The 27,338-nt window shown below is 56.2% G+C and overlaps 11 protein-coding genes across 11 annotated transcripts; 6 read left to right on the forward strand and 5 right to left on the reverse strand.

The window, feature by feature from the left end:
* Positions 1–1,597: 1,597 nt before the first annotated feature.
* On the reverse strand, positions 1,598–3,004 carry F5144DRAFT_566017 (uncharacterized protein). The gene is made up of 2 exons (XM_066788532.1): positions 2,628–3,004; positions 1,598–2,566 (listed from the first exon to the last, which is right to left on the reverse strand). The coding sequence occupies exons 1-2, from the start codon at positions 2,903–2,905 to the stop codon at positions 1,825–1,827; spliced, it is 1,020 nt and encodes a 339-aa protein (XP_066644297.1). The 5' UTR covers positions 2,906–3,004; the 3' UTR covers positions 1,598–1,824.
* A 112-nt stretch (positions 3,005–3,116) lies between these two features.
* F5144DRAFT_619479 (uncharacterized protein) lies at positions 3,117–4,719 on the forward strand (the record flags this gene model as incomplete). Its single annotated transcript, XM_066791971.1, has 4 exons — positions 3,117–3,395; positions 3,469–4,047; positions 4,078–4,282; positions 4,342–4,719. 4 exons carry the CDS (start codon positions 3,117–3,119, stop codon positions 4,440–4,442), a joined length of 1,164 nt encoding a protein of 387 aa, XP_066644298.1. The 3' UTR covers positions 4,443–4,719.
* An 83-nt stretch (positions 4,720–4,802) lies between these two features.
* F5144DRAFT_162913 (dienelactone hydrolase family-domain-containing protein) lies at positions 4,803–6,016 on the reverse strand. The gene is made up of 3 exons (XM_066782558.1): positions 5,719–6,016; positions 5,548–5,662; positions 4,803–5,487 (listed from the first exon to the last, which is right to left on the reverse strand). The coding sequence occupies exons 1-3, from the start codon at positions 5,867–5,869 to the stop codon at positions 4,917–4,919; spliced, it is 837 nt and encodes a 278-aa protein (XP_066644299.1). The 5' UTR covers positions 5,870–6,016; the 3' UTR covers positions 4,803–4,916.
* Positions 6,017–6,723: 707 nt separating this feature from the next.
* Positions 6,724–9,192, reverse strand: F5144DRAFT_486196 (uncharacterized protein; the record flags this gene model as incomplete). The annotated part of the gene is made up of 6 exons (XM_066785535.1): positions 6,724–7,394; positions 7,455–7,567; positions 7,617–7,872; positions 7,929–8,019; positions 8,069–8,878; positions 8,941–9,192. The coding sequence occupies 6 exons, from the start codon at positions 9,190–9,192 to the stop codon at positions 6,724–6,726; spliced, it is 2,193 nt and encodes a 730-aa protein (XP_066644300.1).
* A 518-nt stretch (positions 9,193–9,710) lies between these two features.
* Positions 9,711–10,995, forward strand: F5144DRAFT_628102 (uncharacterized protein). The gene has a single exon (XM_066792324.1). It carries the CDS (start codon positions 9,915–9,917, stop codon positions 10,896–10,898), a length of 984 nt encoding a protein of 327 aa, XP_066644301.1. The 5' UTR covers positions 9,711–9,914; the 3' UTR covers positions 10,899–10,995.
* Positions 10,996–13,086, reverse strand: F5144DRAFT_619484 (tryptophan synthase beta subunit-like PLP-dependent enzyme). The gene is made up of 2 exons (XM_066791972.1): positions 12,570–13,086; positions 10,996–12,515 (listed from the first exon to the last, which is right to left on the reverse strand). The coding sequence occupies exons 1-2, from the start codon at positions 12,869–12,871 to the stop codon at positions 11,216–11,218; spliced, it is 1,602 nt and encodes a 533-aa protein (XP_066644302.1). The 5' UTR covers positions 12,872–13,086; the 3' UTR covers positions 10,996–11,215.
* A 648-nt stretch (positions 13,087–13,734) lies between these two features.
* F5144DRAFT_163021 (phosphatidylinositol-4-phosphate 5-kinase-domain-containing protein) lies at positions 13,735–15,270 on the forward strand. The gene is made up of 2 exons (XM_066782559.1): positions 13,735–14,174; positions 14,243–15,270. The coding sequence occupies exons 1-2, from the start codon at positions 13,884–13,886 to the stop codon at positions 15,062–15,064; spliced, it is 1,113 nt and encodes a 370-aa protein (XP_066644303.1). The 5' UTR covers positions 13,735–13,883; the 3' UTR covers positions 15,065–15,270.
* Positions 15,271–15,531: 261 nt separating this feature from the next.
* F5144DRAFT_591312 (uncharacterized protein) lies at positions 15,532–17,848 on the forward strand (the record flags this gene model as incomplete). The annotated part of the gene is made up of 2 exons (XM_066790257.1): positions 15,532–17,314; positions 17,700–17,848. The coding sequence occupies 2 exons, from the start codon at positions 15,532–15,534 to the stop codon at positions 17,846–17,848; spliced, it is 1,932 nt and encodes a 643-aa protein (XP_066644304.1).
* A 1,197-nt stretch (positions 17,849–19,045) lies between these two features.
* Positions 19,046–19,947, forward strand: F5144DRAFT_546170 (uncharacterized protein; the record flags this gene model as incomplete). The annotated part of the gene is made up of 3 exons (XM_066787398.1): positions 19,046–19,205; positions 19,293–19,674; positions 19,761–19,947. 3 exons carry the CDS (start codon positions 19,046–19,048, stop codon positions 19,945–19,947), a joined length of 729 nt encoding a protein of 242 aa, XP_066644305.1.
* Positions 19,948–22,869: 2,922 nt separating this feature from the next.
* On the forward strand, positions 22,870–23,589 carry F5144DRAFT_486246 (uncharacterized protein; the record flags this gene model as incomplete). The annotated part of the gene is made up of 1 exon (XM_066785539.1): positions 22,870–23,589. One exon carries the CDS (start codon positions 22,870–22,872, stop codon positions 23,587–23,589), a length of 720 nt encoding a protein of 239 aa, XP_066644306.1.
* A 680-nt stretch (positions 23,590–24,269) lies between these two features.
* On the reverse strand, positions 24,270–27,010 carry F5144DRAFT_591315 (ankyrin repeat protein; the record flags this gene model as incomplete). Its single annotated transcript, XM_066790258.1, has 8 exons — positions 24,270–24,317; positions 24,382–24,440; positions 24,529–24,636; positions 24,704–24,939; positions 25,005–25,048; positions 25,805–25,965; positions 26,034–26,268; positions 26,339–27,010. 8 exons carry the CDS (start codon positions 27,008–27,010, stop codon positions 24,270–24,272), a joined length of 1,563 nt encoding a protein of 520 aa, XP_066644307.1.
* Positions 27,011–27,338: the final 328 nt, after the last annotated feature.

The following is a 27,338-nucleotide window of genomic DNA, read 5'->3' on the forward strand; positions in this document are numbered from 1 at the left end:
ACTGGACTATATTGGGAGGATAAATTGATGGATCAACAGGAAAAGGGCTGCGAACGTTGATAACAAAGTGATCAGATAACAGACCTTTATCATAGGCGATTCGGGCTGTGTTTATCCCCATATAAATACCTACCACCTACCTAGGTACAGGTATCCCAGCATTCAAGAAGCCCAAGTATTCATTCTAATTACCCCACCACCTACCTGCCACTGAAAACCCACCCTGACACACCATTTACCCACCAAAACACAGCTACGCTGATCATAGCGATGGCGTCAACTAATATCAAGCTGGTGGGCTTGATGATGGTGTCATTTGTAGCAGCAGCAGCACTGCCAACCCCGCAAGAACAGGGAAACAATGAGCCTAGTAACGACGGGGGCAGCAGCAAAACCTTGCAAATTGTAGCCCTCACTGTTGGTCTAGCGGTGGGTCTAGTCTTGTTTGGGGTTATTTTTATCTGTTGGGCTAACGGGGATTGTAAAGAGTGGTATATTAAGTGGCGCCTATGGCGGATGACCCGGAGCATCCAGAAGGCTGAGAAGGCCCGCAACATTGAGAACAGGGAACTAGAGGGTGGGTTATATGCACAATATGCATTTCGTGGGTAGTGATGTGTGGTGGGGTTAGTAAAGAGGGAGATTTGGGTTAGAGTATATATAGACTGCGAACAAATCATGTAAAACGTTGACATTATAACAAAGTAAGTGGAGAATGGATCTAGCATTGGTTCCCATCCCCCTATCCTTGTATGGTGGTTTCCCAATATAGGGCCTTTCGGGTAACAGTACCTAAGAATGTCCTCATCTTGTTGGCACGACTCAACATCACCCAACCGCAACCCGTTATACTGAGCTCATCACATGGGTACAGTTCCATCTACAATAGCCACATGATCTGTAAATAGCATCGCAGACACAACAAATACGGCCTGCTATGATCTAATCATATTAGTTGTTCTAGTGTACAACTACCTGGTCAAGCACCAATATCTAGCGCCACAAAAGCCACTTGGAATACAAAAACATCGTCCCTCATAAAGCTTTCTGAGCAATATACCAATACAAGCATCCAGCAAGACCAACGTCCACCTTGATTAAGATTCTCCCACCCACCACCGAAAACCCACCCTGACACACCATTAACCAACCAAAACAGGTTTACCGCGATGATGTCGACTAATATCAAACTGATGAGCTTGATGGCGGTGGCATTTGCAGCAGCAGCGGCGCTGCCAATCCCAGAGAACCAGCCAAACGATGAGCCCGCTGAGGGGGGCATCGATCCCGCCGACCCGATGCTTATTTTCATGTACGTCTTGCTTGGTATGTGGGCCTTACTCGCATTTGGGATCGGGTGCTTCGGAGATTGGCCCGACCAAAACAACGGATTGTTGTGCGAGACCTGCGGACTGTTGGGTGATTGCTTCGGACGTCTTGGGCGATGTCTACGTCGTCTAGTAAGCCGCCAGGACCGTCAGGACGTGGCAGGCAATGCCGAACAGTCTGGGGTGTAGGAGGTATTCGGGACATTATTCGGTAATGGAGAGCCGGTAAAGGGGGAGATTGATGAAATACACTTTATGTTGCGTACATTCTCAGATATCAACTCGAAGACGTATTAACCGCCGACAATTACCCCATTAATGCACTCACGACTTTTCCTCATGCCATCATATGAGATGCTACTGTCCCCCGTTATGCCAAGACGTAAGATCTCCCATATTGAGAACCACAACCCCAACTGCAAATATCATTCCCGGACACCCACATCGCGATACCCTTCTATCCAACCTCATCCCCGAGCATCAACTCGCCATGTAATCAACATTCCAACCCCCCATACGTCTCCTCCACAGCCCTCCTCTCCCTCTCCAAAAACCCCTCCAACGTCCCCATCTCCACACCCCAAGTCCTCACCCTCCCCACATCCACCGACACCGCCTCCCTCAAATCCAACTGCCCACTCAAAAACACCTCCACCCCCTTCCTCCCCTCCACCTCCTCCTCCCCCAAATACCTCCCCCTAACCCCCTTTCCCACCACCCTCGCCAACACCCCCAACACCTCCCCCATAGGCTTCACCTCCCCCGCCAAATCCACCACCTGCCCATGAAACCGCCCCGGCGCCCGAAACGCCGCCACCGCAAACTGCGCGATATCATCCGGGTCGATCAGCGAAAGCGGCGTGTCGGGGCGCAGCGCCAGCGTAAACTCCCCCGTCGTGGAGGCGCCCGGGAACAGGCGGTCGACGTTGGGTCGCACGAAGTTGGTCATGAAGAAGGCCGGGCGGAGGATGGTCCAGGCGGGGATGCCGGAGGTGCGGGTTGCGGCTTCGATGTGCCGTTTGGAGGCGCGGGCTAGGGCGGGCAGGCTGGTGGGGTCGGTGGTGGGGAGGGGGATGCTGGAGGTGTAGACGACGTGTTGGATGTGGGCGGCACGGGCGAGTCGGAGGAGGGTTTGGGCTTGGTGCAGTTCGAGGGGGATGTCGTGGAGGGTGGGGTAGAGGTTGAGGAAGAGCATTTGGCAGCCGGCGAGGCTGTGGGCGAGGGCGGCTTCGTTGTTCCTACGGGGGGGTGGTGTTAGTTGGGTTTTTGGAGGGTAGAAGTCAGGTTGGGGTGGCGTACCAGTCCCCGGGGGTGGTCTCGACGCCGATGGATTGTAGAGACTGGGCAGTCGTTGAGGTTGGGTCTCTCACGGTGGTATGCACACCCCAGCCGATGGCTCGGAGGCGGTGAGCGAGCCGTCCGCCTTGAGCGCCCGTGGCACCACAAACGAATACCGTGGGATTGGTCATTGTGAAGGAGGTTTTAGGGTGGGGTAAAGGGTTGGATGTGTATTTGGATACTGGGCTTTTAAAGTACAAAACCAGTGAGCTTTGATGGTAGTAGTAGCTTTGTATCATGATATAACAGTGTGGAACATGGGTAACACAGTTTTGCGCCAACCATCATGGTAGCAAAAAGGGGAAGTCCGCCTGGAGGTCCACAGAGTCCATGTCGCCATTGTCATGTTCTTACCCTGTCAGGCAAGAGTGAGGCTGTCAGCGGTTATAACCATACCCTGTCAGTTGACACTGTGGCTTTAAATTTGTCAGCGATCGGAATTCCGCCAACATGGCGGACAACCGCCAACAACACCGCACACACATTTTGAGGTGTGGATTTCCATTTCCCACCCCCCTTTCTTTTCGCCCCCGCCACGCTGTGTTCATGCCTTCGAAGCAACGCTGCCTGAAAAACAAAGGAACGAAACGAAATGCTCGTGTCCCGGTCAGCGCTAGAACGGGGGAAGCCCCCACCACGACGCAAGTCATGCGCTGCTTGCATCCGCGCGAAACGGCGCTGCAACCTAGCACAACCGACATGCTCAAGGTGCTCTCATCGAATGGTTCAGTGTGTTTATCCATCGGGCCAAGTCGATAGACCAAGCCATGGCCGTCCCGGCACCGAACTTATCCCCCTTGAGGCGAGAAGCAGCGCGGTAGCCGAACAGACTGGAAACTGTCTCCCGAATCTTGACATATTCCCGCGAGTCGACTATGATTTTGATATGGGGACATTTGACTTTCTGCTGGACACCCCAGCTATCCCCAACCAGCTCAACCGACCCCCCCTCGCCACCACTACCACGATCGACCATTTCCCCGGCCTACCCCTGAGTCCACTGACACCCATGCCCCTCTTCCCCATGGCCTCCAAAAAACCCGGTTTCACCGGCTTCCACATCAGCTACCAGCGCCTGCAATACGTGCTCGAGGCGCTCATGAACGCGCCCAAGCAGATGGCACACGAAAACACGCTACCCTGGTGCCACCCGCAGCTGTACCGCGACGCAACACCTCGAGCCATGCAGGATGCGCAGGCCTGCAGCGCGCTGTACGCCGCGCGGAACCGCGCCAACGCCGCCGCCGTGCGCCGCATCGTCGAGGCCCGCGTCGCCGACCTCATCGCCACCCTGCCACCCCTCCCCCCTGCCCCGGTATCAGAAACAGAAACAACAACAACAACAACAACAACAACAACAGAGACGGAAACGCCAACGCCCGTATCAACGGCAGCGCCCAACCCGCTCGAGACGCTCGCGCGCGCCCACGCACTGATCCTCTATCAGATCATGCAACTCTTCGACGGCGACCCGGCCGCGCGCGCCGCCGCTGAAAACACCATGCCGTACTTGGACGTCATGGTCAAGGCGCTGGCGCCGGTGGCCGCCGAGGACCAGCCCGGGCCGTTCCTGCCGGATGATGCCCAAAACGGTGGTGGTGGTGGTGGTGGTGGTGGTGATGGGCGGCCGCAGCTGCCGCTGTACCCGCTGGCGGGCACGCGGGCGTTCTGGGAGGAGTGGATTGTTCGGGAGTCGGCGAGGCGGACGGTGTTGCTGATGAAGGTGTTGTGGTTGTTCTATCGGTTGTTGCGGACTGCGGGGCCGATCTATTGTGATAAGAATGTGCATGGGCCGTTGAGGTTTACGGCGTCGGCGCATCTGTGGCAGGCTACGGACGCGGTGGAGTTTGCGCTGGCGTGGGGGCAGAGGAAGCATTATGTTGTCGCGAACGGGGGGCTGGTGGATATCCTGGCCGAGGCGGAGCCTGAGGATATTGATCAGTATGGTCGGATTATGCTGACGGCTCTGTTGGGTGCTGATGAGGTGAAGGGGTGGTTTATCAGTAAGGGCGGTATGTTGTAAGCGGGCCCGGCTTAAGCTTGTGATTACATGTATCCGCGGAAGAAGGGAGCTTTTATTGGACGTCGACTACCTCTCGCCGTGGTTTATCTAGGTGCCCAAACACGGAGAGATTCCCCTGCTACCCCTTTCCGCCTCTGCTACCCTTTTTCTACCATACCCGACCTCGGACTGACTCCAAACCTCGACACCCCTTTCATTCACCAACACTGCAGACCCCCAACAACGCCCTAAGCAGCAGTCACCAAGAACCGATCAAACCACCTCACCGCCTGCAGAAACGCCTCTTCCTTCGCATACTTCTGCTGCTCATCCGCCAGATCCACCCGCACACCAAACCCATGCTGCGTGCCCGAATACAAATTCACCTGATACGGCTTCCCCGTCCCCAACAACACCTTCTCCGCCGCCGCCCTCGCCGCCGCATTAAACAGCGTATCCTGATCCGCCGCCGCAATAGCCACCGGCCCCGCCACCGCGGCCGCAATCTCCTCCTCGCTCAGCAAACTCGGATGCGCCGCGTACGCCACATCCACCGCACCTTCGCCATCAGCAAGCTGACGGAACGAGTACCGCCCGCCGAAGCAGTACCCCGTGGCGCCGAGGCGGGTCGCTTTCAGCTCGGTGCGCAGGTAGGCGGCCGCGGTGGCGATGATGGGGTCGGTGGTGGCCGGCTCGTGCTTGGCGAGGAATTCCGTCGTGTTGAACCCGGGCACGTTGATGTCGCCGGGCGCGGGCTCGCCTTGGAAGAGGTCGGGGACCAGGGTCAGGTAGCCGGCGCGCGCGAAACTGTCGGCGAGGCTGGGGGGTGGTGGAGGATGTTAACAAGGGGTTTTGGGGGAAAGTTAGGGGGGTACGGACAGCTTGTTCTCGGCGAGGTTTAGGCCGAAGACGTCGGTCAGGAAGAGGATGGCGCTGCCGGCCCTGGCCTTGGTGCGCGGGTCCTTTGCGTCGGGCTCGGCGATGTAGAGGGTGACTGGGCGGCGGGTTAGTGAGCTGTGTTGGGCAGGGGTTGGTGGTGGCTGAACTTACTGTTGTTGTGCGTAACCTCCTTGCCCAGGGGTTCGCCTGTGTGGGCAACGATGGATGCGTCGACGCTCTGGCAGGCGCTGGGCTTCCCAAGACAACCAGCCACCGCCCCTCCGGCGAGGAGCAGGGCGTTTGAGACAATGGAGGTGCGCATATTGCTAACTTCTTTGCTTTGTTATGGCTCAAGAAGGTTGATGCAGAAGAGAGATGGGTTGAGGAGATGGGTCGGGGAGATGAGCTGACACGGATAAAGCTTTACCGATGCCGGGTCGTCTCGTCCAATTTATGCATCACTCTGCCGGCTTAGCTATAGCTGCCGGTGCCTGTTACGCCATTGCTCCCTTGTCCATCGGCAGGATCGCCGGTATTGCACCGGCAGAGCTTAACTAAGCGCATCCTGGTTCAATGTGACGCTGCATACTTGCCTAATAGGGTGCGATCAGTGATAATTACCCGTTATAGAGAGGCCGATATCCCCTGGCTGCTGTTCCATTGCATGTTGCTTTGTAATCGCCACCAGTGGGGGCTGTCGTCTGAACTTCTGAGCGGTGCCGCTGTGAACCTGTATGGCCCAGCTTTGTTGGCGACGAGGCCCAGGGCTGCTTATTTTTGCCCGGATTTTGGCGGGAGTAGCCGGGGTTAAGTCCAACACTCCCTGCGCGTCCCGGGGGGATGGAACACGACGGCGTCACCATGTAGGAACAGTGTCCGGTGTTAGCTGCCCGGCCGGAGCTAGGTCCGGTCAAAGACGGCAGGCCCCGGCAAAACTTCGTTCATCGAGGTCTAGATACCAAGCCTGTTCTATGGGTTAACGCCAATGTCCAAACATTATACCGCAGACGGCCATGGAGGTGGCAGGCGACCCTGACTGACCCTCGGCCATGGAGTCTCCAAGAACACGCGGCAGACAAACCACCCAGCCACATAGGACACCCCCAACACCGCACGCCAGCCACCCCCCGTCATGGTCTCATCATCACCCATTACCACCACCCACCACCCAGCCCATTACACCTCCTCCCCGGCAACCTCCTCATACCCACCCGCTCTCCTCGCCCCACCACCCCTCAAAATCTCCATCACCGCCGGGCTCTCATACATCTCCGTATAATTAACCGGCTGCCCACCCAGCACCGCAGCGCCCGTCTCACGCCTCCCAAACACCGGCGCGGGATCACACCAAAAATCCCTACAATTCGCCAAGCACCCCTTGCTAAACGGATTGCGGTTTGCTCCCCTACGCCTTCCCCCACCCGCCGCCGCACCCCTGCCCCGCGCCGTCTGCATAAAAGTATCAACACCCAACAACCGCCCCCAATGCTTGAGGATCCCACCATGCTTGTGACCGTGGCCGTGGCCGTGGCCGCCGCCCGCCGCTCCGGCGTCGGCGCCGGAGGGCGGGGCGGCGGAGGCCGGGTCGAGCGGGGCGCCGGTGGAGGTGAAGGCGCTGGCGAGGGAGGCTGGGGCGCGCGTGTTGACCCCGAACATGTTCTCGTAGGTGGTCATGGCGCGCGAGACCTGGATGAACTGCACGAAGAGCAGCATGGAGACCCAGGTGAGTTGTAAGGACGCCCAGATGGCGAGGAGGAGGCTGTAGGCGTCGGTGTTGATGACGCGGCAGAGGGCGGGGGAGAGCACGTTGCATTCGTCAGAGGCGTTGGGGGTGAGGGAGGTGAAATCTACGGGTGGTGGTTAGTTGGGTGTGGTTTGGGGAAGAAATAGGGCGTGGTTGGACATACAGCGGTGGGTCAGGACATCGTAGGATAGTACGCCTAGGGTGAGGTTGATCAGGTAGAGGAAGAAGTGGCGATGGTTGTTGACACCGACGCAGTTGTAGACCCACGGGCAGTGACTATCGAACTATTAGCGCACATCCACGAAGACACCTAGAGGTCACTTACTGGTCATGCTTGGCCACGCAGCGCTGGCACCTGCGGCAGTGCTTGCTCCGGAGCGGTGTCCGAATCATGCATGTCACGCAGAAATGGGCCTCGTCGTACTTCCACTGGCCGATCAAGTCGTCAATGACAGCTTTTTGTTCGGCGATGCCGTTGAGCTTGGGCACAAAACCAGGGTCGTCCACCATGGCCCTGGTGTAGAAGAAGCCAGTGAGCGAAATTGCAGCGGCGAACACAAAGTTCCACAGCCATGTTCCCTCTATCGCATTTTGTCAGTGGCCTAACTTAAGAACGGCTTCCTGTAAGAAAACCTACCATCTCCAAAAGCTGTGCCTGGCAAGATCACAAATAGCCAGTTTAACCCCGCGAAGAAGAGTGACGCCGCAAAAATGCCCGCCATCCAAGGCTAAGAAACGGTCAGCTCTGTCCCAAAGACACGAAGTAGTAGAGCTTACCGTCTTCTCAAACTGTCGCATATCCGGCGGGGCGTACGCAAGCAGCTGCTGGCCCACCCATTGCACGGTGTACGCAGCCAAGAGACCAAACGGAATGCCCGCGTAGACAGGCAAAGACGAAAAGAGGAATATAGTCCCCCAAACAAGCAAAAACGGCCACAGGAAGAAGAACTTGGTTGTGAACCCCCGCCTGTCCTTCAGCAAGTAGCTCGCGCCCGGCCAGCTGGGGACAATGGCGTTTCCATCCTCGTCATAGCCGCACTCATACAGGGCCTTGTGCCAGGCGCCCGCAGTGTTCAGCTCCCTCGCAGTGATGGATGGTGTTTTCCCCGTTGTTGTCTTGGCAAATCGGTCCGCGCCGTACTCGATAATCTTCTGAATGCAGCCAGCGCTGCCCTTGACCAGTGCCCAGTGTAGCGCTGTAAACCCCTGCTCGTCCTTCGCATGGACGCTGGCTCCCCACCTCAAGAAGGCGTCGACACAGGCTGGGTATCCCTTATAAGCGGCCCACATCAACCCCGTGTGGCCGTAGGAGTCTTCGACGTCGACTGGGATTCCCTGATGGAGCAGCAGGATGATGAGAAGGAGGTTGCCGTTAAAGGTGCTGATGTGTAACGTGTTGTAGCCCTGGGCGTCGGTAATCAGGGGGTCGGCGCCGTGTTGGAGGAGCAGGTGGACAGTGTAGTAGTGGCAGCGCTGGGCAGCCCACTGCAGGGGCGTCGCAACGCTTTCCCCGCCCTTCTTGTTCATCGGGGCGCCGCGCTCGATCAGGAATTTGCACATGGCGTACTGGTTGTTAATCGCGGCCCACTAGCGAGACAGCTGTTAGTGAGAGTCGAAAGTGTTGGGGTAGACTGGACTTGTGTACGCACATGTAACGGGGTGATCCCCTCGTCATCGGTGTAGGTCGCATCGTAGTCGCTATTCTCGAACAGCTTCTCCATGCCCGCAAGATCCCCCACCCGTGCCATCTGCATAATATCATTCTGGCTTGAGTTGTCCGGCATGTTCCCAAGCTCCACCTCGTTGTTTAGCTTCGGCGTTGCGGTTTCCGATTTGGAGGGCGGTTGAATCGGCGCGCCGTTCGCGGATGGTGGCCCGGAGTCATCATGTTGATGCGCCATGGTCGATGGGCGCTGGCGACCTGAAGTCTGAAATTTAAAGTCTGAATTCGCTTGCGGCGGTAGTCGTGTGCTCGGTTCGTAGATCGGATGGGCTTACGGCAGAAGCGGACGAGAGGAAACTAGGACTCTGGAGGGGGTAGGTATTAGGGGAAAAGAATCACAGCATGACGAGTTTCAACTGTGCCTGTTGCGGCCAACGATTGTTTCACTGGGGCCAAAAAGGGCCGCCGTTGGGAGTGTTGAGAGACCAGAAGAGCGACCTTGCGGCGAGGCGTCTTCTCTGTGGGAGGGGAAATATTTCAGCAAAGACCCTGACAAGAAGTTCAGCGCCGTCTTACCCGCGTTGACCAACCCAAAACGAGCGGTGCAGAGCGAGGCTGAGCCACTGATCCTCAGGTGGAGGAGATCTGATTCGTCTGAGGGAAACTGCCGCGCCGTTGCAGGGCTGAGACCCACTGGCGCGTCCCAGCTTAAGTCTTGGCGGATCTGGGAACGGCTACGTAACCAACAAATCCACAGCTAAAATTCCATGATCCGATCCGGTGACGATCGGATGACAATGGGCCGAGAATTCGACGACCGGAGCCATCACAACCCGTTCCACACTAGAACAGAACTAGAGTACAAGACGGCCGACTTTTCTTGCGTCGGCAGCGACATCAACTCTTCAATCGCACTCTTCCTTTGACACGTTACCTCGACTTGTCCACAAGCCAGCGACAATGACGGCGCTCGACACACTCAAAGCCGCCTTCGAGGCATCGCTCACGCCCTCACCGACCGTCATCACAATCGGTCTAGCCATCGTCCTCTTCTTCCCCATCCTCCTCCACCTCCTCTTCTCGGCCACAACCCCGTACACGACCCTCCCCTCAGTCCTCCTCATCGGCCCATCCGGCGCCGGCAAGACCGCCCTCCTCACCCTCTTCGAACGCGGGCCCCTATACACCCCCGACCAACCCACCTCCGCCGACAAACCATCCGTATCCACGCCCGTCGCCCGCACCCACACCTCACAAGTCCCCTCCACCGTCGAGCTCGCCGTCTCCCCCGACTCCACCACCTTCCGCACCGACCTCGACGCGGCAGGCGCCACCGCCAAAAAATTCCTCCTCGTCGACACCCCGGGCCACCCCAAGCTGCGCGGGCACGCCCTCTCCCAACTCTCCGCCTCCTCCCCCACCATCACCCCCTCCACCATCTCCGCCACCTCCTCCGAAACCCACAAATCCAAGCTCAAAGCCCTCGTCTTCGTGACCGACGCCGCCGCCCTCGCCGACCCCGACAGCGGCGCGCTGGCCGCCACGGCCGAGTACCTGTACGAGGTGCTCCTCGCGCTGCAGCGGCGTTTCCACAGCCGGAGCGGGTCCCGCGCGCCCGCGAGCGTGCCCGTGCTGGTGGCGGCGAATAAGCTGGATTTGTTCACGGCGTTGCCGGCGGCGCTGGTGAAGAGCCATTTGGAGGGGGAGTTGACGAGGATTAGGAAGGCGCGGAGTAAGGGGTTGTTGAGTACGGAGGAGGGGGAGGGGGAGGGGGCGGTTGGTGGGGAGGAGGGGGAGGGGTGGTTGGGGGCGTACGGGACGGAGAGGTTTAGTTTTAAGGAGATGATGGAGTTTGATGTGGAGGTGGAGGTGGTTGGGGGGAATGTGCTTGGGGAGGGGCCGGGTGCGGATAAGTGGTGGAATTGGATTGGGGAGAGGGTTTAATGAATTAGAGGGTGGTGGTGGTTGTATAGAGGGTGGACTTGCGTGCTTGTTTGGCGGTGCGCAGCAGGTGTGTGATCAGCAGTTGTAATGAGATAGATAGCGTATCTATTATTAATGGGTATAACAATCCAGATACCTTCCCCCCCATTTGCACGGGTTGAGCCCTTTCTATGCCGACACGCTACGCTAGGCCCAACAACGCTTCCCAAGCCAACCAACCGTGGACGTTGAGTCCCGGTTCCCATCTCTAGTCGCCCTCAAATGCTCACAGCAGAACGAACCCAGAAATCCTTTTCCATCTCACCTCCTTGGACGGCTCACGACTTCTGCCTCACCATCCAAGTCAACAGATCCACCTTAGTCACAACCGCCACGGGCTTGGAGCCCCCACTCTCATCCTTCTCCGTGACCACGGCAGCACTGTTCCACTCCAGGAACCGGCTCAGCGCAGACAGCGGGCTGTCGAGGGTGATCTCGACAAACTTGCGCTTCTTGCCCTTGAGATCCGAGCCAAACCGGCGCGGGTCCGTAACCACCTCGTCGATGCGGCTGAAGTTGAACATGACCTCGCTGACGGGGGTCTGGGGCGTGGCGCGGCCGCGCGAGATGAAGCTGAGCAGGTTGCCCAGGGTGACCAGGCCGGCCAGCTTGCCGCCCGTCGGGGTCAGCACGGGCAGCTGGTCGAAGCCCTTGTCGCGCATCGTCTCGATGGCCTCGGAGCAGGCGCTGGTGGTGGTGACGGACGACACGGGCTTGAGGCGGAGGGCGCGCACGGTGGCGCCGGCGTAGGCGTCGGCGGCGTCTTGGCTGTGCGTCTTGGGCTGCGGGGGGACGCCCGCGCCGTCGATGTTGTCCGAGTCGTTGGGGAGCAGGCCGTTGGCGGCGAGCCAGTCGTCGTCGGCGAACTTGGAGAGGTAGGACCGGATGCTGTCGGGGAGGACGACGACGATCACGTCGCCCTTGCCAAACCCAAAGTCCTTCACCGCTTTCAGCATGGCCGCCATGGCGCTGCCGGACGAGCCGCCGACCAACAAGCCCTCCTCGGCAATCAGCCGCCTCGCGAGCTGGAAAGACTCGCGGTCGTCGGTCTTGTACCACTTGTCCACAAGCTCCCGGTCCAGGACATCGGGGATAAAGTCGTACCCGATGCCCTCAACCTTGTACGACACATTTGCCTGCTCCTCATTCAGCGCCTCGGGGAGCGCCAGGATACTCCCATGTGGGTCCGCCGCGATAACCTTGACGTTCTTGTCGTGTTTCCTGAGCCCCTTGGCAATACCAGAAATGGTGCCGCCAGTCCCCGCACCGGCAACGACAGCCGTGATTTTGCCGCCGGTTTGCGCCCAGATTTCCTCGGCAGTCCCGAACTCATGCGCGAGCGGGTTGTTCTCGTTCGTGTATTGGTCGAGGATGTGCGAGTTGGGGATCTCCTTCAAAAGACGCCTCGCGACACCGATATGGCTTTCAGGTGCGTCCCAGGCGGCCTGGGTAGGTGTGCGGATGATGGTGGCGCCAAGAGCACGGAGGACGGAAACTTTCTCGGCGGACATCTTCTCGGGAAGCGTGATGATGGTCTTGTAACCCTTGATCGCGCCAACCAGCGCAAGACCGATGCCGCTAGTCTTCACGTCAGTACATGCTACGACCAAAGCTAGACCCATGGGGACTTACGTATTACCGCTGGTGGGCTCAATCAGGGTGTCACCAGGCTTGATCCGGCCGCTCTTCTCGGCCTCCTCCACCATGCGCAGGGCTATCCTGTCCTTGACGCTCCCGCCGGCGTTGAACAGCTCAACCTTGGCATACACCTCGGCCTCGATTCCAAGCGACTTCGGGATCTTGTTGAGGCGAACAAGCGGTGTGTTGCCAATCAGCTCGGTGGCCGACAGCTTGACGCTGAGCTTGGGCGCTTCGAGGATCGGGACGGGCGGCCGCGCCTCGCCCTGGGAAACTTTACCATTCGGCGTGGCCATCGTTCCGAAAATTCTGAGTGTTCGGAGGGGGCGGGAATCGTGAGTTGGGTGTCTTGGATTTGTTCCGCGTCGACTGAGGTCTGCAGAAAGTACTTCGCGGCTCCGAGGCAGCACTTTGATCGTCTTAAATGTCGTCTGGTACAACTTGGTCTTCCCGGTTCGTGGCCCCAATGAGCAGCGACGGTCCGTAATAAATTGACAATGGCGAAAGCGCGGGAGGGAGTGAGGAATTGGGCGTTGGTGGGGGGTGAAAACGGCGTGGAATGTGGGATGTGGGCTCTTGGCTCCACAAGCCGACGGTATGCGCCACCCGGCACTCACCCGAAGCACCGGGTCCGGCCGCTTTCAGGGGTCTTACGTTGTCATTCGCCCCCACCCGCAGTTCCAGATCGGTCGGCGCATTCATTGCCTTCTTGGGAGCCAGAAAAATATCCCGAGCAGTCTTGTGTCGTATTGTGAAGGTGTATTTACTTTTGGGATCTCTTCACATCTACATCGACTGATGATCCGGCTTGCAGGTGTTTGCTATTAGTGGCAGGAATGAGGCGGGCAGGATACCATGGAAGCACCATGAAGGTCAAGCCACTGTATGTCTGTACACGTTTGTGACTCCAACCACCAATTCTTCTAATTAACTAGGAGGAACTGTCCCTCTGCAGACCTCGGGAGCAAGGGAAGGGTGGAAAACGGGAGCTTATTTGCGGTAGTGTCTGCAAAGGTTAGGTTGGGAAAATGTCATGTGGAAATAAAAGTCCAATTTTAAGGACTCGGAACGAGTCGAAATCCCGACTACGTGTGAATGTTGCGAGATGTCGTTGCGAGATAACTATCGTCGCGAGATCTGTGGGGCTCGTCTCATGATTAACATGCGGGAGCAAACCGTTCGTCGCTTGTCGAGGTCGAGACCACTGACGTCATCATTTCTCTCCCCTCCTTCAGTCGATGCACAACACCACATTGACCACAAACCGCGCCAATCCTCCGCAACCGAATCAACTTCGGGGGTTACAAGATGGGCAGAAAAGAGAAAATCGCACGGTCGATTGTACAGGCGATTGTCAAGGCGAACGGGACAAACAGACAACGAAGCACCCTCCTTGCACAGATCCTCGCATTCTTCTCCGCCTTCTTCTCCCTGTATCAACTGCTTCTTCGCAAGATTCGGCCAGCCGATTTTGGAAATCTCCGTCGAAATCACTGGGGCGTCACAGACAGTGACTATGTCGAGGCGTTCCAAACTGATGATGGCGGCGCAGAGGAACAAGCCCTCAACGCGATAGGGGACATGGGCTTTTCTGGCTCGGTTAGTCAAAGTGCCCGAGTCGGAAAAGGTTGTTTCATCCATGTGCACATTCGACTAACTTGGGTCAGACCTTCTACTCCACCGCCAATCACAAATATCTCGTCAAGTCCGTACCCCGACATTCCGAGCATTCGTTTTTCCGCGAGGATCTCCTGACCCCGTATGTCGAGCACATGGCAGCCCAACCACGTTCCCTCTTGGTCCGCGTCTTCGACTTTCTCGCTGTCTCGGGCCCGTCCTTGGGGCGTGTTCTCCGGTCCGCGCCCTCCCACCACATAGTCATGGACAACATTATGTATGGGCGAGAAGAAGCCAAAAAGCAGGGCGAGGCAGACTGGGAAAGCTGGGATCTGAAACCAACTTCATACCTTTACCCCGAAAGGGACATTGCTGGTGGTGTCCTGACCAGCGAGGCAACCAAGGACCACCTCGCCGATGAGTTCCACGACAAAATTATTCTCAGTCGGGATCAGACCGAGGACTTCTTTGCCAGCCTCGAAGTAGATTCCAAACTGCTATCGAAGCACAACGCCGTGGATTACTCACTCTTTTTAGTGCGGATGCGAACACCTCAACAGGCGGCCGCATCCATGCTTCCCCCCGCAGAATCGGCCGCAGTCACTACCAATCTGCCGTCGGGCCCGCCTTCCCAGCAAAGTTGGAGGACGGGGATCTCTTCGGCAGATGGGAAGTACCTCTTTCGCGCTTCCATCTTGGATTTCTTCTGGGCCAAGCACAAAGCTCAACCGAGGGCCATGACGTTATTGATCAAGCTCTGGAACACGTTGATAAGCAAACAGGGGCATATGAGCATTACCACGACCCCGGATGAATACCGGGAACGGTTCCTCAAAATGTGCAGGGGCATTGTTGAAATTAGAGAGGATTGAGAAGTCGGTTGGCTCACTGTTTGTCTTGCTTATCGGGAAATTGCTTCTCGACACGCCGGGCCGTGGTTGCAGACTTTACCGGTTCACACTTGCTCTAGGTTATACAGAGAACCGCGACCAACTCATGCGTCTTTCCTAATAGCAGTCGTTAAACCAGCATCCTTTATGTCCAGGTACTTGAAGCGCCGTTTTGGTTACACCTTTCACCCCGTGCGCCACCGTCGACATTTATTCAACAACATTCCCTTCGACTACCCCCTAAGTGCGCAAAAGCACAGTACAATTGTGAGTGTTCAACGGTTACCAAGGAGAAGGCCCCAAATTTACATGTGTAATTTAGTCCAAGTATCCTTTTGCAGTGGCGCTCCTGTCCGTTGATCACAACCTCAAACCACCCTCCCAACCGCACCGTCTGGTGGGATTTTCCTATTCGGAAAGGGGTAAAAAAGAACAAGTCTCCGGTCACCATGGCGTGGGATAGGCGTCGGGGGCTAAGCGACCCGATACGAGAGATAAGCCGCGAAGACCTCTACACGACCGTACTACGGAGCGGTCGTTCTCGGTCGTTGGAACTAGACCGACGCGCGTTCGACCTGGTTCGACTGGCACCGGCGGCGCCGCAAGAATGGGATGATTGGCCTCATCTCTTCCCGCCCCCATCAAGCGACCCCATTCGGCCGGTGAGGATTCCGTGGCGAACCCGTACATCCTACCGACCCAACTCGCACCGGCTCCTTGTTTACGCCCTTCACGGCCAGCTGGCCCTGGACCCGATTTTCATCCGTGTAGCGGCTGTTCGGCAGCGCCAGGAGACCATCATCCGTATGCTTGGTGAGATACAAATGTGGCTGAGCGAAAACCCTGCGGTCCCTCAAACTGCCGTCCAGCGACATATGTACCGGCTCCTTTCTCTGGCTCATATGGTCGTTGAGCCGCCCCGCGACCACGGGGAGACCTCTGTCACTGATGTCCTCGATCGCCAGCGCGCCGTTCACGCAGCAATTTTAGCCTTTGAGGCGGAAAACAACATCCGATATGACGAGGCCGAGGTGCCAATAATCCCTCCGGTAGACAACGAAGCCTCGGACCGAGCCAACAGCGATGACCAGTCCTCCGACTCCTCTCGGGTTGCCGAGAGCATACGCCAAGAATTTATGAACGCCGTTTTGTCGCTCGTGGAAACCGGTAACCACGGGAGCACTGGTCTGACGAATGGAGCCAATAGCAGTTACCAGGATGGTGTTCCTCGGCCCACCGCCACCTACCGCAGTTCCTTCGCAAACGGAGCCAACGGGGTCAACGGAGTCAACGGAATCAACGGAGTCAACGGAATCAACGGAGTCAACGGAATCAACGGAGTCAACGGAATCAACGGAGTCAACGGCGGCCAGCTTGTAAATGGAACCAATGGTAGTCATCACGGTAGGAGCGGCAGATACATGATCACCTACGCCAACCCTCCTCGGAACTTGATCAACGGCCGCCGCCGGGCTCCCTCAGCATCCGGAGCCAATGGCGCCAACGGCATCCATGATAGCCCTATAGCAAACGGGACCACCGCCACCACAAACGGCATTACCGTCACCATGAGCAGGATCACCACCACCACGAACGGGACTACCGCCGCCACCAACGGGACCACCCCCCACAACAACACCAACGGCACCACCCGCCCCAATGGCACCAACGACAATCGCCCGCTCACCGCCCCGATCCGGAGCTCGCTCTTGGCCAACTTCCTCCCAATCCCTCCCCAACGACAACCACAACCACAACCGCACTCCCATTCCCACTCCAACCCCTACTCACACTCACACCCATACCCCCACCCCCACCCCCAACCACAAGCGCACGCCTCCACCCAGACCGCCCCTACGAACTTCCGCCTCAGCACCGCCCTCGCAATCGGAAACTACGACCGCGGGTCAGCCACCGCAACGGCGAGCGCGGCGGACGCGTTTCCTGACATTCTCTGGAATCATGGGTTGATGTCGGAGAGGGTGGTTGTTGAGGAGGAGGGTGGTTTTGGTGAGGAGGGGGGTGGTGGTGTGGAAGGGGGTGATGGGGAGGGGGATGGGGTTTTGGTTGAGGCTGCTGGTTCGGATTGGGAGCCTGCGAATGAGGATCATGAGGATTTGCAGCAGGAGTTGGTGGCGGGGTGGGAGGTGCTGATGGTGTCGGAGGAGACTCAGGGGAGGGAAAGGAGGGAAGGGGAAGGGGGAGGGGGAGGGGAAGGGGAAGGGGGAGGGGGTGAGTGAGTGAGGGGATGGGTGTGAGTCAGTTGCGGATGAGTGAGTGAGCGAGTGAGTGAGTGGGTGAGTTGGACGGTTTTGGCGATGGGGATGGAGTGAGGATGGTTAGTGAGAGTGGTTGATGCGAATGGTAATCGCTGATGGTACCGTGGGGGAGAAATGGAGGTGGGATGGGAAGTGGTGTTTTGGGGGTTGCACGCGGCAGAACCTTGAGAGTGGTTTGTTCGGGCCGAGAGGGACCTTCGCACACCTATGTCCACAGCACAGTACATACAACCAGCGCTCAGTTTGTCGAGTCGTGTTTTAGTTTTGTTTGGAATAGCGATTTGTTGTTGTTGAAGTTCTCCATCTCCCCCTGTTCCTGGCCCTGATTTGAGAAACAGAAACCGATTTGATTTGCCAATGCGCGGATTGGTGCGAGGTGCACAGGGGTCGGGTGGGCCTCCGGATCGACGTCGCAGCGCTAGGGCCGTCGCTCTGCAGTTGGCTTCTTCCAACGTCGCAGGGCAGCACTGGGCGACATGCGCTGTAACCTTGTTGGTCCTTTTTGGCCAGTCTCACATCATCTGTGCATTTCGAATGGTTCGTGGTCTGCACGACTGCACCTCCTGTGAACCAGAGTACCAGAGTGCCAGAGGATATTATTGATCCTTGCCCCCTGTTTTATACCTCCACGAAGTGTTCCAGAGGTTTTTGCGGAACGCAACATCCGGCTTGTGAGGTTTGCTGCTGCGCCTCTGCCTTGCTTCGCCCACCGTTAGGCCTGGAACTTTAGGTTCTGGCCTCGATTTCTGAGCTGTTTCTTTTGAGGTAAAGCGTCTTTCTTAGTCACAATATTGCATGCTGACCAGACTTTATACGCCCCCCCTTTTCTCTGTGGATGTTGGATTTTGTTGCCCCCGATTCAATATTTCAGTATCGTAACCTGGATGTGTTTGATGTTTCCAATGTACAGACTGCTCCGTACAACCGCGCGTCTCTCGCGTGCCAGGCCGAGGTCGAAATGCCCGCCCGCATTTCCCGAACTTTCCGTTGAAACCGTTTAACCGAAGCCAGCCACACGATATGCAGGTCGAAGCTGCAGGGCCGTTTAACGGTCTGCATCAGAAAAGGATCAGGAGGCGAGCCCTCAGCCAATCACCCCTGTCGATACCTGCTTGCCGAGGACGCAGAACATAGGGGCTCTGGGGGCCGACACTATCCAACTTTTCCCGTCTTCATGGGCAACCCCTTCTTTCTGCATCCCCTCCCCGGGTTCAAGGGTCTGGCGTTCGCGTGGCACGGGCAGCCGCTCGCTACCTGAGAACGCGTGGTGTGGGCATGTATGGAACTTGTTTCCGCTAGGGTGGCCGCTCGCGGTTCCATGGACCGATGAGGTCGAAGAGGAGGGGTTCCACACGCGCCGCGCTTGATTGTCAGGGCAGAATACGACCATGGGTCCATCCAGACGGATCGGAGGCTGGGATCTGGCCTTCAGATGTGAAGTGGGGTGGCATGTTGGAACCAACGTGCCGTGTGAGGGGTCTCCTTGGTTTCTTTGGGGGCAAGGAGGACGCGGTGGCCGGTTTGTATATGAATCGGCAGCTGCGACTTCTTGCAGTTCTCACCTCGTTTCCACAGATTTCACCCGCCTGCCTCAACACCTTCAATTCGTTGTTTATAACTCGGTACCTGCCTCCCGACTTTGGATACTCAAGTACAGGAGACTTGAAAACTTACCACCACAGCCATGGCCACCGCCGAAATCCAAAACCCTCCCGCTGAGGCGCCCGCCCCGGCCCTTCCCGACTACGTCCTTGATGAGGATGCAGTGCTCAAAGACACCAACGTAAACTGGCGCCACGGTCGGGCACCCGACTACTCCAAGACGCGCAAAGTCTTTCAGGAGAGTAAGTACCCCTTCTCCATCTCTAACCCCCACCAGCCAGCGAGCCCGGTCACCCAGGAGCACAACATTCACTAACCTCTCCCCACAGCCAAGCAAGCCAACCACCAAGCCGGTTCCCTCCCCGACCTGGTCGAGAAGCTGGTCAAGAACTGGGAGATCGAGGCGAGCTACAAGGTGGACCTGGCGGACTGGCGCACCATCGACCAGTCGTCGTACACCTTCTCGGTCAACGGCGGCCCGCCGCAGACGGGCGAGCACATGCTGACCGTCGGCACCTACAACGCCATCATCGAGGGCAACGAGTACTACTGCCCCATGCGCTCCTCCTTCGACGCCTCCCACAAGACCTTCAAGCGCATGATGCCCACTTTCGCCTGGGAGGTGCTCGAGGTGTATTCCGGCCCGCCGAAGGTGGCCTTCAAGTGGCGCCATTGGGGGACGATGAAGGAGGATTATACGGGGTTGAACAAGTATGTTTGCTTTTTTCTTTGCAGATCTGATCTGTCTTGTTGTTGGTGGCTATCGAGCGGCGGTGCTGACAGCGGTGGTGTTACAGCAAAGGGGAAAAGGTCACGATCAAGGCGCACGGTGGGCCCATCGACATCGAGGGCATCGTGGTGGCCGAGGTGAACGACAAGTTGCAGCTGCGCACCATCGAGGTGTTCTTCGACCCCATGCTCATGTTCCGCCAGATGGCCCCGGATGGGGAGACGGGTGTCACCAAGGTGAAGGCTGATGAATAGAGGTGTAAGGGAGGCTGTAAATAGCTTGCTGGACGGCAATTGAACAAATCAGACCCAAGTTCACTTGTCTACTTCATGGTTATTTGCAGCATGACGATGGTTTATGTGAATGGAGGCATTGTCCTGCCGTGGCTAGCTCCGGCACTATGCCAGCGTCGGTCCGAAGATACCGGGCTTGTCCGTTTTATGCAGGAGTGCTGTTGAGCAAAACACACATCAGACGACTTCGGGGCGGACCCTACCTCTCATCTCCGTCTTAGCATTACGGCCGATTCGTCCAGTCGCACGTGTGTGCAAGGCAGAATGCCTCGAAACCTATTCGATATCTAATAAGTGACTGCTAATTAGTGAAACGAAGTAGATTCCTTTGCCTAAACAGAGGCCGAGCGAGCAAATATTTACAAGAGACCGCGTGGCATCCCGGGCCACTAACAATATGTCGGTTGTTGTGCGAGACGCCATCACAGTTTGGAAAGCCATTAGTCCGCTGCCTGCGGGTTGTGAACATAATCTATAATCCGACAGCCCCAGGCGATGGTAAACGAGAAATCGAACAGGCAAGCCAGCTCTACGAGCATGGTTACTTCGCCATCTGCGCCGTATATGGTATGTACAACGAACTTCCGCCAAAGCTTCCTTGATCGTTCCCACCACACTTTCGAGTTCAACTTTTGATCCTCTCTCCATCCGCCGGCGCGGGGGACTCCTTGGTTTATACAGGTCCACGCAATTAGCAGTACTACACGACTCCAGAGATGGGTGGTCGCCTGGCCCAAGGCTCGTACGTGGCCGGGCCTTCCAGGAGCAGTGTCTTTCCACTAGGAAACTTTTGCTCGGGCCACGCATGGTGCATTTCGAGCGCAGGGAAGACCACGAGTTGGAAAACGGAACGTCGATAAAGGGGAGGTATCATATTGGGAATCAAGATTCTCCCTGGCGACGTTGGCTAAGCTAGACTAGGCCCGAGTGCGCGACTGGCTTCCGGGAGCCGCCGCGCTGAATGCCGGGCGCTGCCTAGGTATCTTACAAATCAGATTAGTTGACGGCGCCGCCGGACTTACAAGGCACGTGTTTGAGACTGCCGGCGGGGTGTGTCGGGGCGAACCAGTATTGAGATGTTGATGGTTGCACAATGCACATCCGGGTCGAACTGTTAGTAGGTACCCGGGTACCTAACCCGCGAAACTCGCCTTGATTCAGTAGCAGAATGGTTATTGCTTCCCGGGAGGCGCGCCACGACGGAGCCATTTTGCCTTCTTGAGATAACACTGCGAAAAGCCCGCAATCCTGTCGAAGTAGTTTGGACTAGAATTAGGTAGCATCATTGACCCAAACACGTGTATGCCCACTCCGGAGGGGGGTAACTTCGCATATCGGTCTCTGGGCTGGGCCGAAACTTCTCCAACCCTGGAACTGAGAAGCATGGAGATATTGCCCCCCCTCTAGCCCATATCTCTCCCTTGGTAGTCATCCGCCTTTGACGCGGATGGCTGAAGGGATGACGAGGCAGGCTAATATGGATACCTAATGATGAGGAGGAAAATCGACAGGAGGCAGACGGAAATCAGGAAGATGAGGAAGGTGAGGAAGATGAGGGTTCACGCGATGCCTGTGTGCTCTGTAACAATGCGGATCGCAGTCGGCACGCCTAGAGTGTCATCTTTCATCCGCCAAGCGAGTATTAATTATTGTCAAGTGGGCGTTTTGTTGGTGATAGCGCGGGGGAAACTTCAAAAGGTTGGATGGTCGAAGTTTTAGTCTCCTCTAATGTTTACGGGGAAGGCGACGCAGCATATGGGTTAGTTGATATTTAGAACTTGCTGCTGTGGTTAGGACATACTATCTACCAGGCCCGTCGCATTATTTTCCCCCATCTCCTGTGTATCCAGTCTTTGCGCTCCCGGGAACCTCCAAACCTGATGAACTAACTACCTGGTAGGTACCCGTACCCAAGGAGCAAGTTCGCACTCTAGTTGCTATTCACAACCAACTTCAACATGGTGACAATTTATGTACCTAATCAACTTGAAAACATACCTCTCAATACAGATGCCACCTGGTGGCTGTACCATCAGCTGTACCATCAGCCGCCACTCTCCGAAGAGCCTGCGGGTGATAAAGCAAGAACTTGGAAGCCAAGCATGCACGCCGTGGTTGCTGATTGCAGGCAGTGATATGCCAACGATTACGACTTTGTGAAGCTCGAAGTCACTTGTATGTCTCTCTACCCTGTAGTTCACTCGTCTTTCTGCACATCATTCCCTTGGGCCATGCTTCCGAAACCAGCAGCCTGCTGTTGTATCAGATTGGGTGGTGATCTGCAGCAGGTTCAGCTGAGGCATTATGCTCCCTGCATCTGCACGTTCACAGCTGAGGGGATGCGCATGCAATGCAGTATGCGCGGGGCGATGAGCACGATATGTTTACGTATTAGTTCGTTCAATTGGCCTTTTCCCCGCCTTTACCGCAGCGTCTCCGAGACTGTAAGACAGGTTAGGGCCGAAGGCCTTGTCGTCGATAGGTACCCAAGCACCCGACGACTGGCAACATGACAACGCTTCCTGATGCGGGGATATGTAAATGGACGATCGCTGCAAGGGTTTACAGGAAACCCCCGGAATCCATTCGCTAATTACATACGATATGTCATCTTCGTCCTTAGCGGCCCAAATCTGTCCGGGAAGTATGTACGTGCGTGAAAAGGGAAGCCCTAGTTGTGGGCGAAGTGAGGGGAAGGAGAAAGGAGGGAAATGGGGCCCTCCCCGATTCTAACTGCTCAGTATCTCGGCCCACGGTGCCCTATGGTACACTCTTCCAGACTAGCCACCCCACATAAACTTAGCAGTCTTTCGCGTGTCTCCTTTTGCACCCAGAAGAAGAGCATAACCTCATTTCATTACACGTCACTTCATCCTCTCAAAAATGTCTCTTCATCAAGACGCGGCGGCGGGTATCCTCACCCGACCAAGCCTGTTGTCGTATCTCCAACACCACGGAATTGACGAACAAAGTGAGCAGAGGGGAGAAGGGATCTACGGCCTTACCCCCCTCGCTCTAGCAGCCCGCAACGGGCATCTCGATACCGTCCGGCTCCTCCTCCAGCAAGGCGCCAACGCCGATGATCTCACCCACGATGAAAAGACCCCGTTGTGGATTGTGACGGACTCGGGAATCGGCCGGAGTCGAGCCAAGATTGTCGAGCTCCTTCTCAAGCACAAGGCCAACGTCAGACACTGCCGTCAAGACGTCAACGGAGGCTCAAGGCCGCTCGAAAACGAACTAGCTCGCAACAAAGACCCCGACGTAGTCCAGCTCCTCGTCGAGGCCAACGGCACGACGGCGCAGTCCGAGGCCCAGGCAAGCAGGCTGAACAACCCGGCCATCGACGATGCCATGGAGTCCACCCGCTGGAGGCGGCAGATGCGCACGGCGACCGGCAATCTCGTCTCGGCCTTAATTCTCTTCCTTCTGGCGCTGATGGATAGCATCGGGGTCACGAGGGTCGTGTACAAGACGTTGCAAAACGTCCTTGCCGACGAGGGCGTCAGCGAAGGCAACCGCGATGACGAAGGCGCACACGGGGGCGTGTCCGCTTTGATGGACCCGAAGTCGTGGAATCTTACGGTCGAGAGTATCCTGTAGTACAAGGGGGTGGCCAACGAAAACCAGCCTGTGACAAATCGGCCGGAAAGGTACCTTAGTATTTGGAGTTGGCAGATCCGCGTGGGCGTGCGGGCACGAGCTGGAGCACTGGGAAGAGGGGCGGGGATATGGGATAGTGTTCTCGTCGAGAATCAACCTTCGTATGCTTCCATAGTCATTTTATTTACACGATTTTCACGCCTTTGGAGCCGAGCCACTTGGGTGTGGAGGCTCGGAATCGGGGTCTTCGCGTGATCAAGAGCCGACTCGAGCCTGAAGAGAGAAGTCTTTAATCGGAGCGTTTTTCCAGGATATTACAGGCAATGGTGAGTTGGGAACGTTTTGGGTCCAAGGGATTTTGGGGGCATCAAAATAAACGATTACCAAATGTGAACTCCTCAAAAAGGGGCTAACTTAGTACCACGATTGATCATCCCGTCCGAAAAACATCGTCATCCACACTTCTGTTTGTTCCTACCCGTAACTAAAATACCAATCTGAATCCATCTCATCCTTCCGCCATTGTTCCCCTCGACATCCTGGGCCATATGCGCTCCAACTCTGATATGGGCAGGCTGCACGATTCGGATCTTACCCCTGAATCAACGCACACACCCAAATCTAAGCCAACAACGAGTTCCTGGCACCACAATGCCCGAATTCAAAAACAGCCTGGAAACCTAAGGAGCGTTCAGCACGTCCAGCGGAGTGAGCAGCGTTCCGAGCAACTACAAATCAACGCAGTCAGCCAACAGCAAACCTTCAACTGCGCAACAGGCGTCGGGTGCTTACCCAGCTCTGGAGATCCTTCTCGTTCTCCCGGAGTTCCTCGTATTTGGCATCGACAAGTTCTAATAGTCACATATTATTAGCCTTACCCATCTCACTTTTCTCCTGCTTTCATTGCGGCTGGCTAGCTAGATGAGGGAGTCAACTCACCCGCCGTGCGGTAAAGCACTTCTCCGACATCGTCGTCCATATCCAAGCTGTCGAGAAAGGCCCTGGCATTGTCGTCGGTTCCGATCTGGCAGAGGCAGAGCCGGACGGCTAGTATTGATGAAGACGGTCAGATGCGTGTCTTGGTGATTGGAAGGGGTCTGCGCGGGGTACGTGCCGTCCCTTCTATAACCAGCCGCCTTCAAGCGCTTGCCACAGTCCAGGATCGTATTACGGAGCTCGTCGACGTTCTCGTCCCAGGGGCAGCCGTCGGTGATGATGACGATGAGGTAGGGGCGCTCTAGCTTCTTGCCGGCGTCGAGAAACGAGTAGATCAAGGGTCTGAGGATCTTGTCCCGGAGCTGTGTGCCGATGGGTGTGGAACCGTTCGGGGCGTTCATTATTGGTGTGCCACTGCAATAATAGTGGTTGGTTTTAAGGAACCGTTACCATCATAAACACAGTTGATTTGAAGCAACCGTTGGCAATCAGACAACCGTTGGCTCTGGTAAACCGTTGTCTCCTGTATATATGGAACCTGATTGGTTGGAACCCCTGATATCGGGGTCCTCATTGGCCAGTCCACTTAACCTTAAAACCTTAATCGTTGGTGGAAGTAACAACCCCCCAGCCAGCCAACCAGCCATCAATTGAACACAACAAATAACGATAATGGTATCGCTATCCGGTAGGGTGATGTGCCCTTGCGATGACCTCTCTATGGTGCCGGGCCTTTCGATGGCCGAGTATTGTGTGGCGGTGTGCCGGCGAAGTAAATGTATGGGGTGTTGATCTGGGGAACGGTCTGGTTGGTAGTCTCTGTATTAACTATCAAGTTAGCGATCGATGGAGTTCCCCGAATAAAAGTGTTTGGACCCGGGGCTTAGCTGATGATGTACAGGTTATATCTGGTTTGGTTTGATGGAATGCGATAGATTGTTTATTGTGTGTGGTAGGATTTGGTGGTAGGTTCCTGCAAATTGTGATGTATCTGTCTGTTGCTGTTGCTGTTGCCTGTGTTGTTGACTGGACTTGCCTATTTTAGAACTTTCTTATATAATAGGATTGGCTGGATCGAAAGATGGCGTTTTTAGTAAAGGCTTCTATTGGATAATCTCCCGACCTTTCAACAACGGTTTATTCAGTTCAACGGTTTGTAAATGCCAACGGTTATTAGAGTCTACCAACGGTTAACTGGGTTTAGCAACGGTTGCGAAATGTAAATGGTTTAAAGCACCCTTATATTGCCGCCAATGTTGGCGGCGAGCTGTGCCCCCACGCCGGCGCCGTTGAGGTCGTTGGTGTCGGTCCACCTGTTAATGAAACGGAAGTGGACGCCCTTGAAGTTGGGGACTGATTGGATGGCGATGTCGGCAATGCGCGTGGCGAGTTCCGTTTGTTTCGGCCATCGGTCCTCTTCATGCATCGAGTAGCTGTCGTCTAAAGCGTGTTTTGTACCGGTCAGCTCGGGCGTGGGGGAGGGCAACGCTGCTAACTAGGTTACCTACCACAATACAACACGGCCTGGTAGAGGGCAAGAGTTGCGAGGCCTTGGATTTGACTAGGATCGTTGAGGAGGTTGTTTGGATCTTTCTTCAATCCGGCCGCTTTCTTGGCTACCTCGTCGATGTACGGATCCCCAGGAGGGAAGAACTTCTGTAGACCACCAGAATCCACGGCCGCGTTGAGATTCTCCTTAAAGTCAGCAACGGTTTCGGGGTCTTTGATCTCAGAGTAGTAGTCCTGTGATGAACTCAAACGTCAGCGAGCCGTTCGAGGCTAAAGGGGCCTTTGGCTAGGGCAGCGTCTTTACTTGATCAGGTCCAGTGGGCGGAGCAATCTTGTTGAAGTAGCGGGTAGCGCCCTTAAGGATGTTGCCGAGCGGTTTGAAGATTTTGAAACGACCAAGCACTCGCACCGCCCAGTTTTTGACGTAGCTTCGGAGACCACCTGCGCCCTTCAGGTTTGGTTGCAAAGCAGCCTGGATCGCAGTCTTCTTGGAGCCATCTGGAAGCTCCTTTGCCAAGTCGATTGTCGATTTACCATCATTTCTTCGCTTATCCACGGAAGCCCCTTGTTCGATGAGCATCTTGACAACCTCGACATTCTGCGTTCGGACAGCGGCCGTCAAGGGGGTTTCGTCTTTGAGCGCGGGGATCATGGGCTGGTCGAAAGACTTTGGGTTCTTCTTTAGTAGCAACTGCTTCGTGCGTGCGCTCGATTTCTTCGCCGTGGCTGCGACATAAACCGGCGTTTTCCGATCCGGATACGGCATCTTTTCTCCCATCACCTTGTCCGGGTTGGCTTGGTTCTCCAACAGGAGCCCAACCACTGTCGCCCTCCCTTTAATCAAGGCATATCCGAGCGGAGTGATACCTGATTTGTCTTCTTGATCAAGAAGAGTAGGGTCCTTGTCTAGAAAATCCAGAAGCGACCCTTTTGTCAAGGTCCCGTCAGCCGCGGCGGTCCAAATTGTCGGCGGCATTGGTCAAGCCCACTGTTAAAAAGAGCGTTGTATCAAGGGAAGAGAGCAAGTTGTTGTCCCTAGAGGCTCAAAGACAAAAGCGTGACGGGAAGGGGGCAGGGGTTGAGGGTTGAAGGTTGAAGTTGACTGGATCTGACACTACCGTCAGGCCACGACGTGCTACCGGTAATGAGCAGCATCGACCGAAACTGCCCGCTTGGAGTTATCATCGTCGTCAAACTGATGAGCTAGTAGTATTAGAAACAACTATGCCGGTTAAGCGCATCAAAGCATACCTATCAGAGAATCACAATCGGGGTCTTGCCCCTGCGGCGTAACCCAACTTACC

Source organism: Chaetomium tenue (genome assembly GCF_020726465.1).
Source record: "Chaetomium tenue strain MPI-SDFR-AT-0079 chromosome Unknown F5144scaffold_3, whole genome shotgun sequence".
Taxonomy (NCBI): domain Eukaryota; kingdom Fungi; phylum Ascomycota; class Sordariomycetes; order Sordariales; family Chaetomiaceae; genus Chaetomium; species Chaetomium tenue.

Coding starts and splice junctions, on each gene's coding strand:
- F5144DRAFT_162913 (XM_066782558.1), bottom strand. CDS start 5,869: ATGCGCACCTCCATTGTCTCAAACGCCCTGCTCCTCGCCGGAGGGGCG. Junction 5,663..5,718: donor GGAGGTTACGCACAACAACA/GTAAGTTCAGCC, acceptor CCCGCCGCCCAG/TCACCCTCTACATCGCCGAG. Junction 5,488..5,547: donor AACCTCGCCGAGAACAAGCT/GTCCGTACCCCC, acceptor ACCACCCCCCAG/CCTCGCCGACAGTTTCGCGC.
- F5144DRAFT_619484 (XM_066791972.1), bottom strand. CDS start 12,871: ATGGCCACGCCGAATGGTAAAGTTTCCCAGGGCGAGGCGCGGCCGCCC. Junction 12,516..12,569: donor GAGCCCACCAGCGGTAATAC/GTAAGTCCCCAT, acceptor CGTGAAGACTAG/CGGCATCGGTCTTGCGCTGG.
- F5144DRAFT_566017 (XM_066788532.1), bottom strand. CDS start 2,905: ATGATACAAAGCTACTACTACCATCAAAGCTCACTGGTTTTGTACTTT. Junction 2,567..2,627: donor GAGACCACCCCCGGGGACTG/GTACGCCACCCC, acceptor ACCCCCCCGTAG/GAACAACGAAGCCGCCCTCG.
- F5144DRAFT_628102 (XM_066792324.1), top strand. CDS start 9,915: ATGACGGCGCTCGACACACTCAAAGCCGCCTTCGAGGCATCGCTCACG.
- F5144DRAFT_163021 (XM_066782559.1), top strand. CDS start 13,884: ATGGGCAGAAAAGAGAAAATCGCACGGTCGATTGTACAGGCGATTGTC. Junction 14,175..14,242: donor ACATGGGCTTTTCTGGCTCG/GTTAGTCAAAGT, acceptor AACTTGGGTCAG/ACCTTCTACTCCACCGCCAA.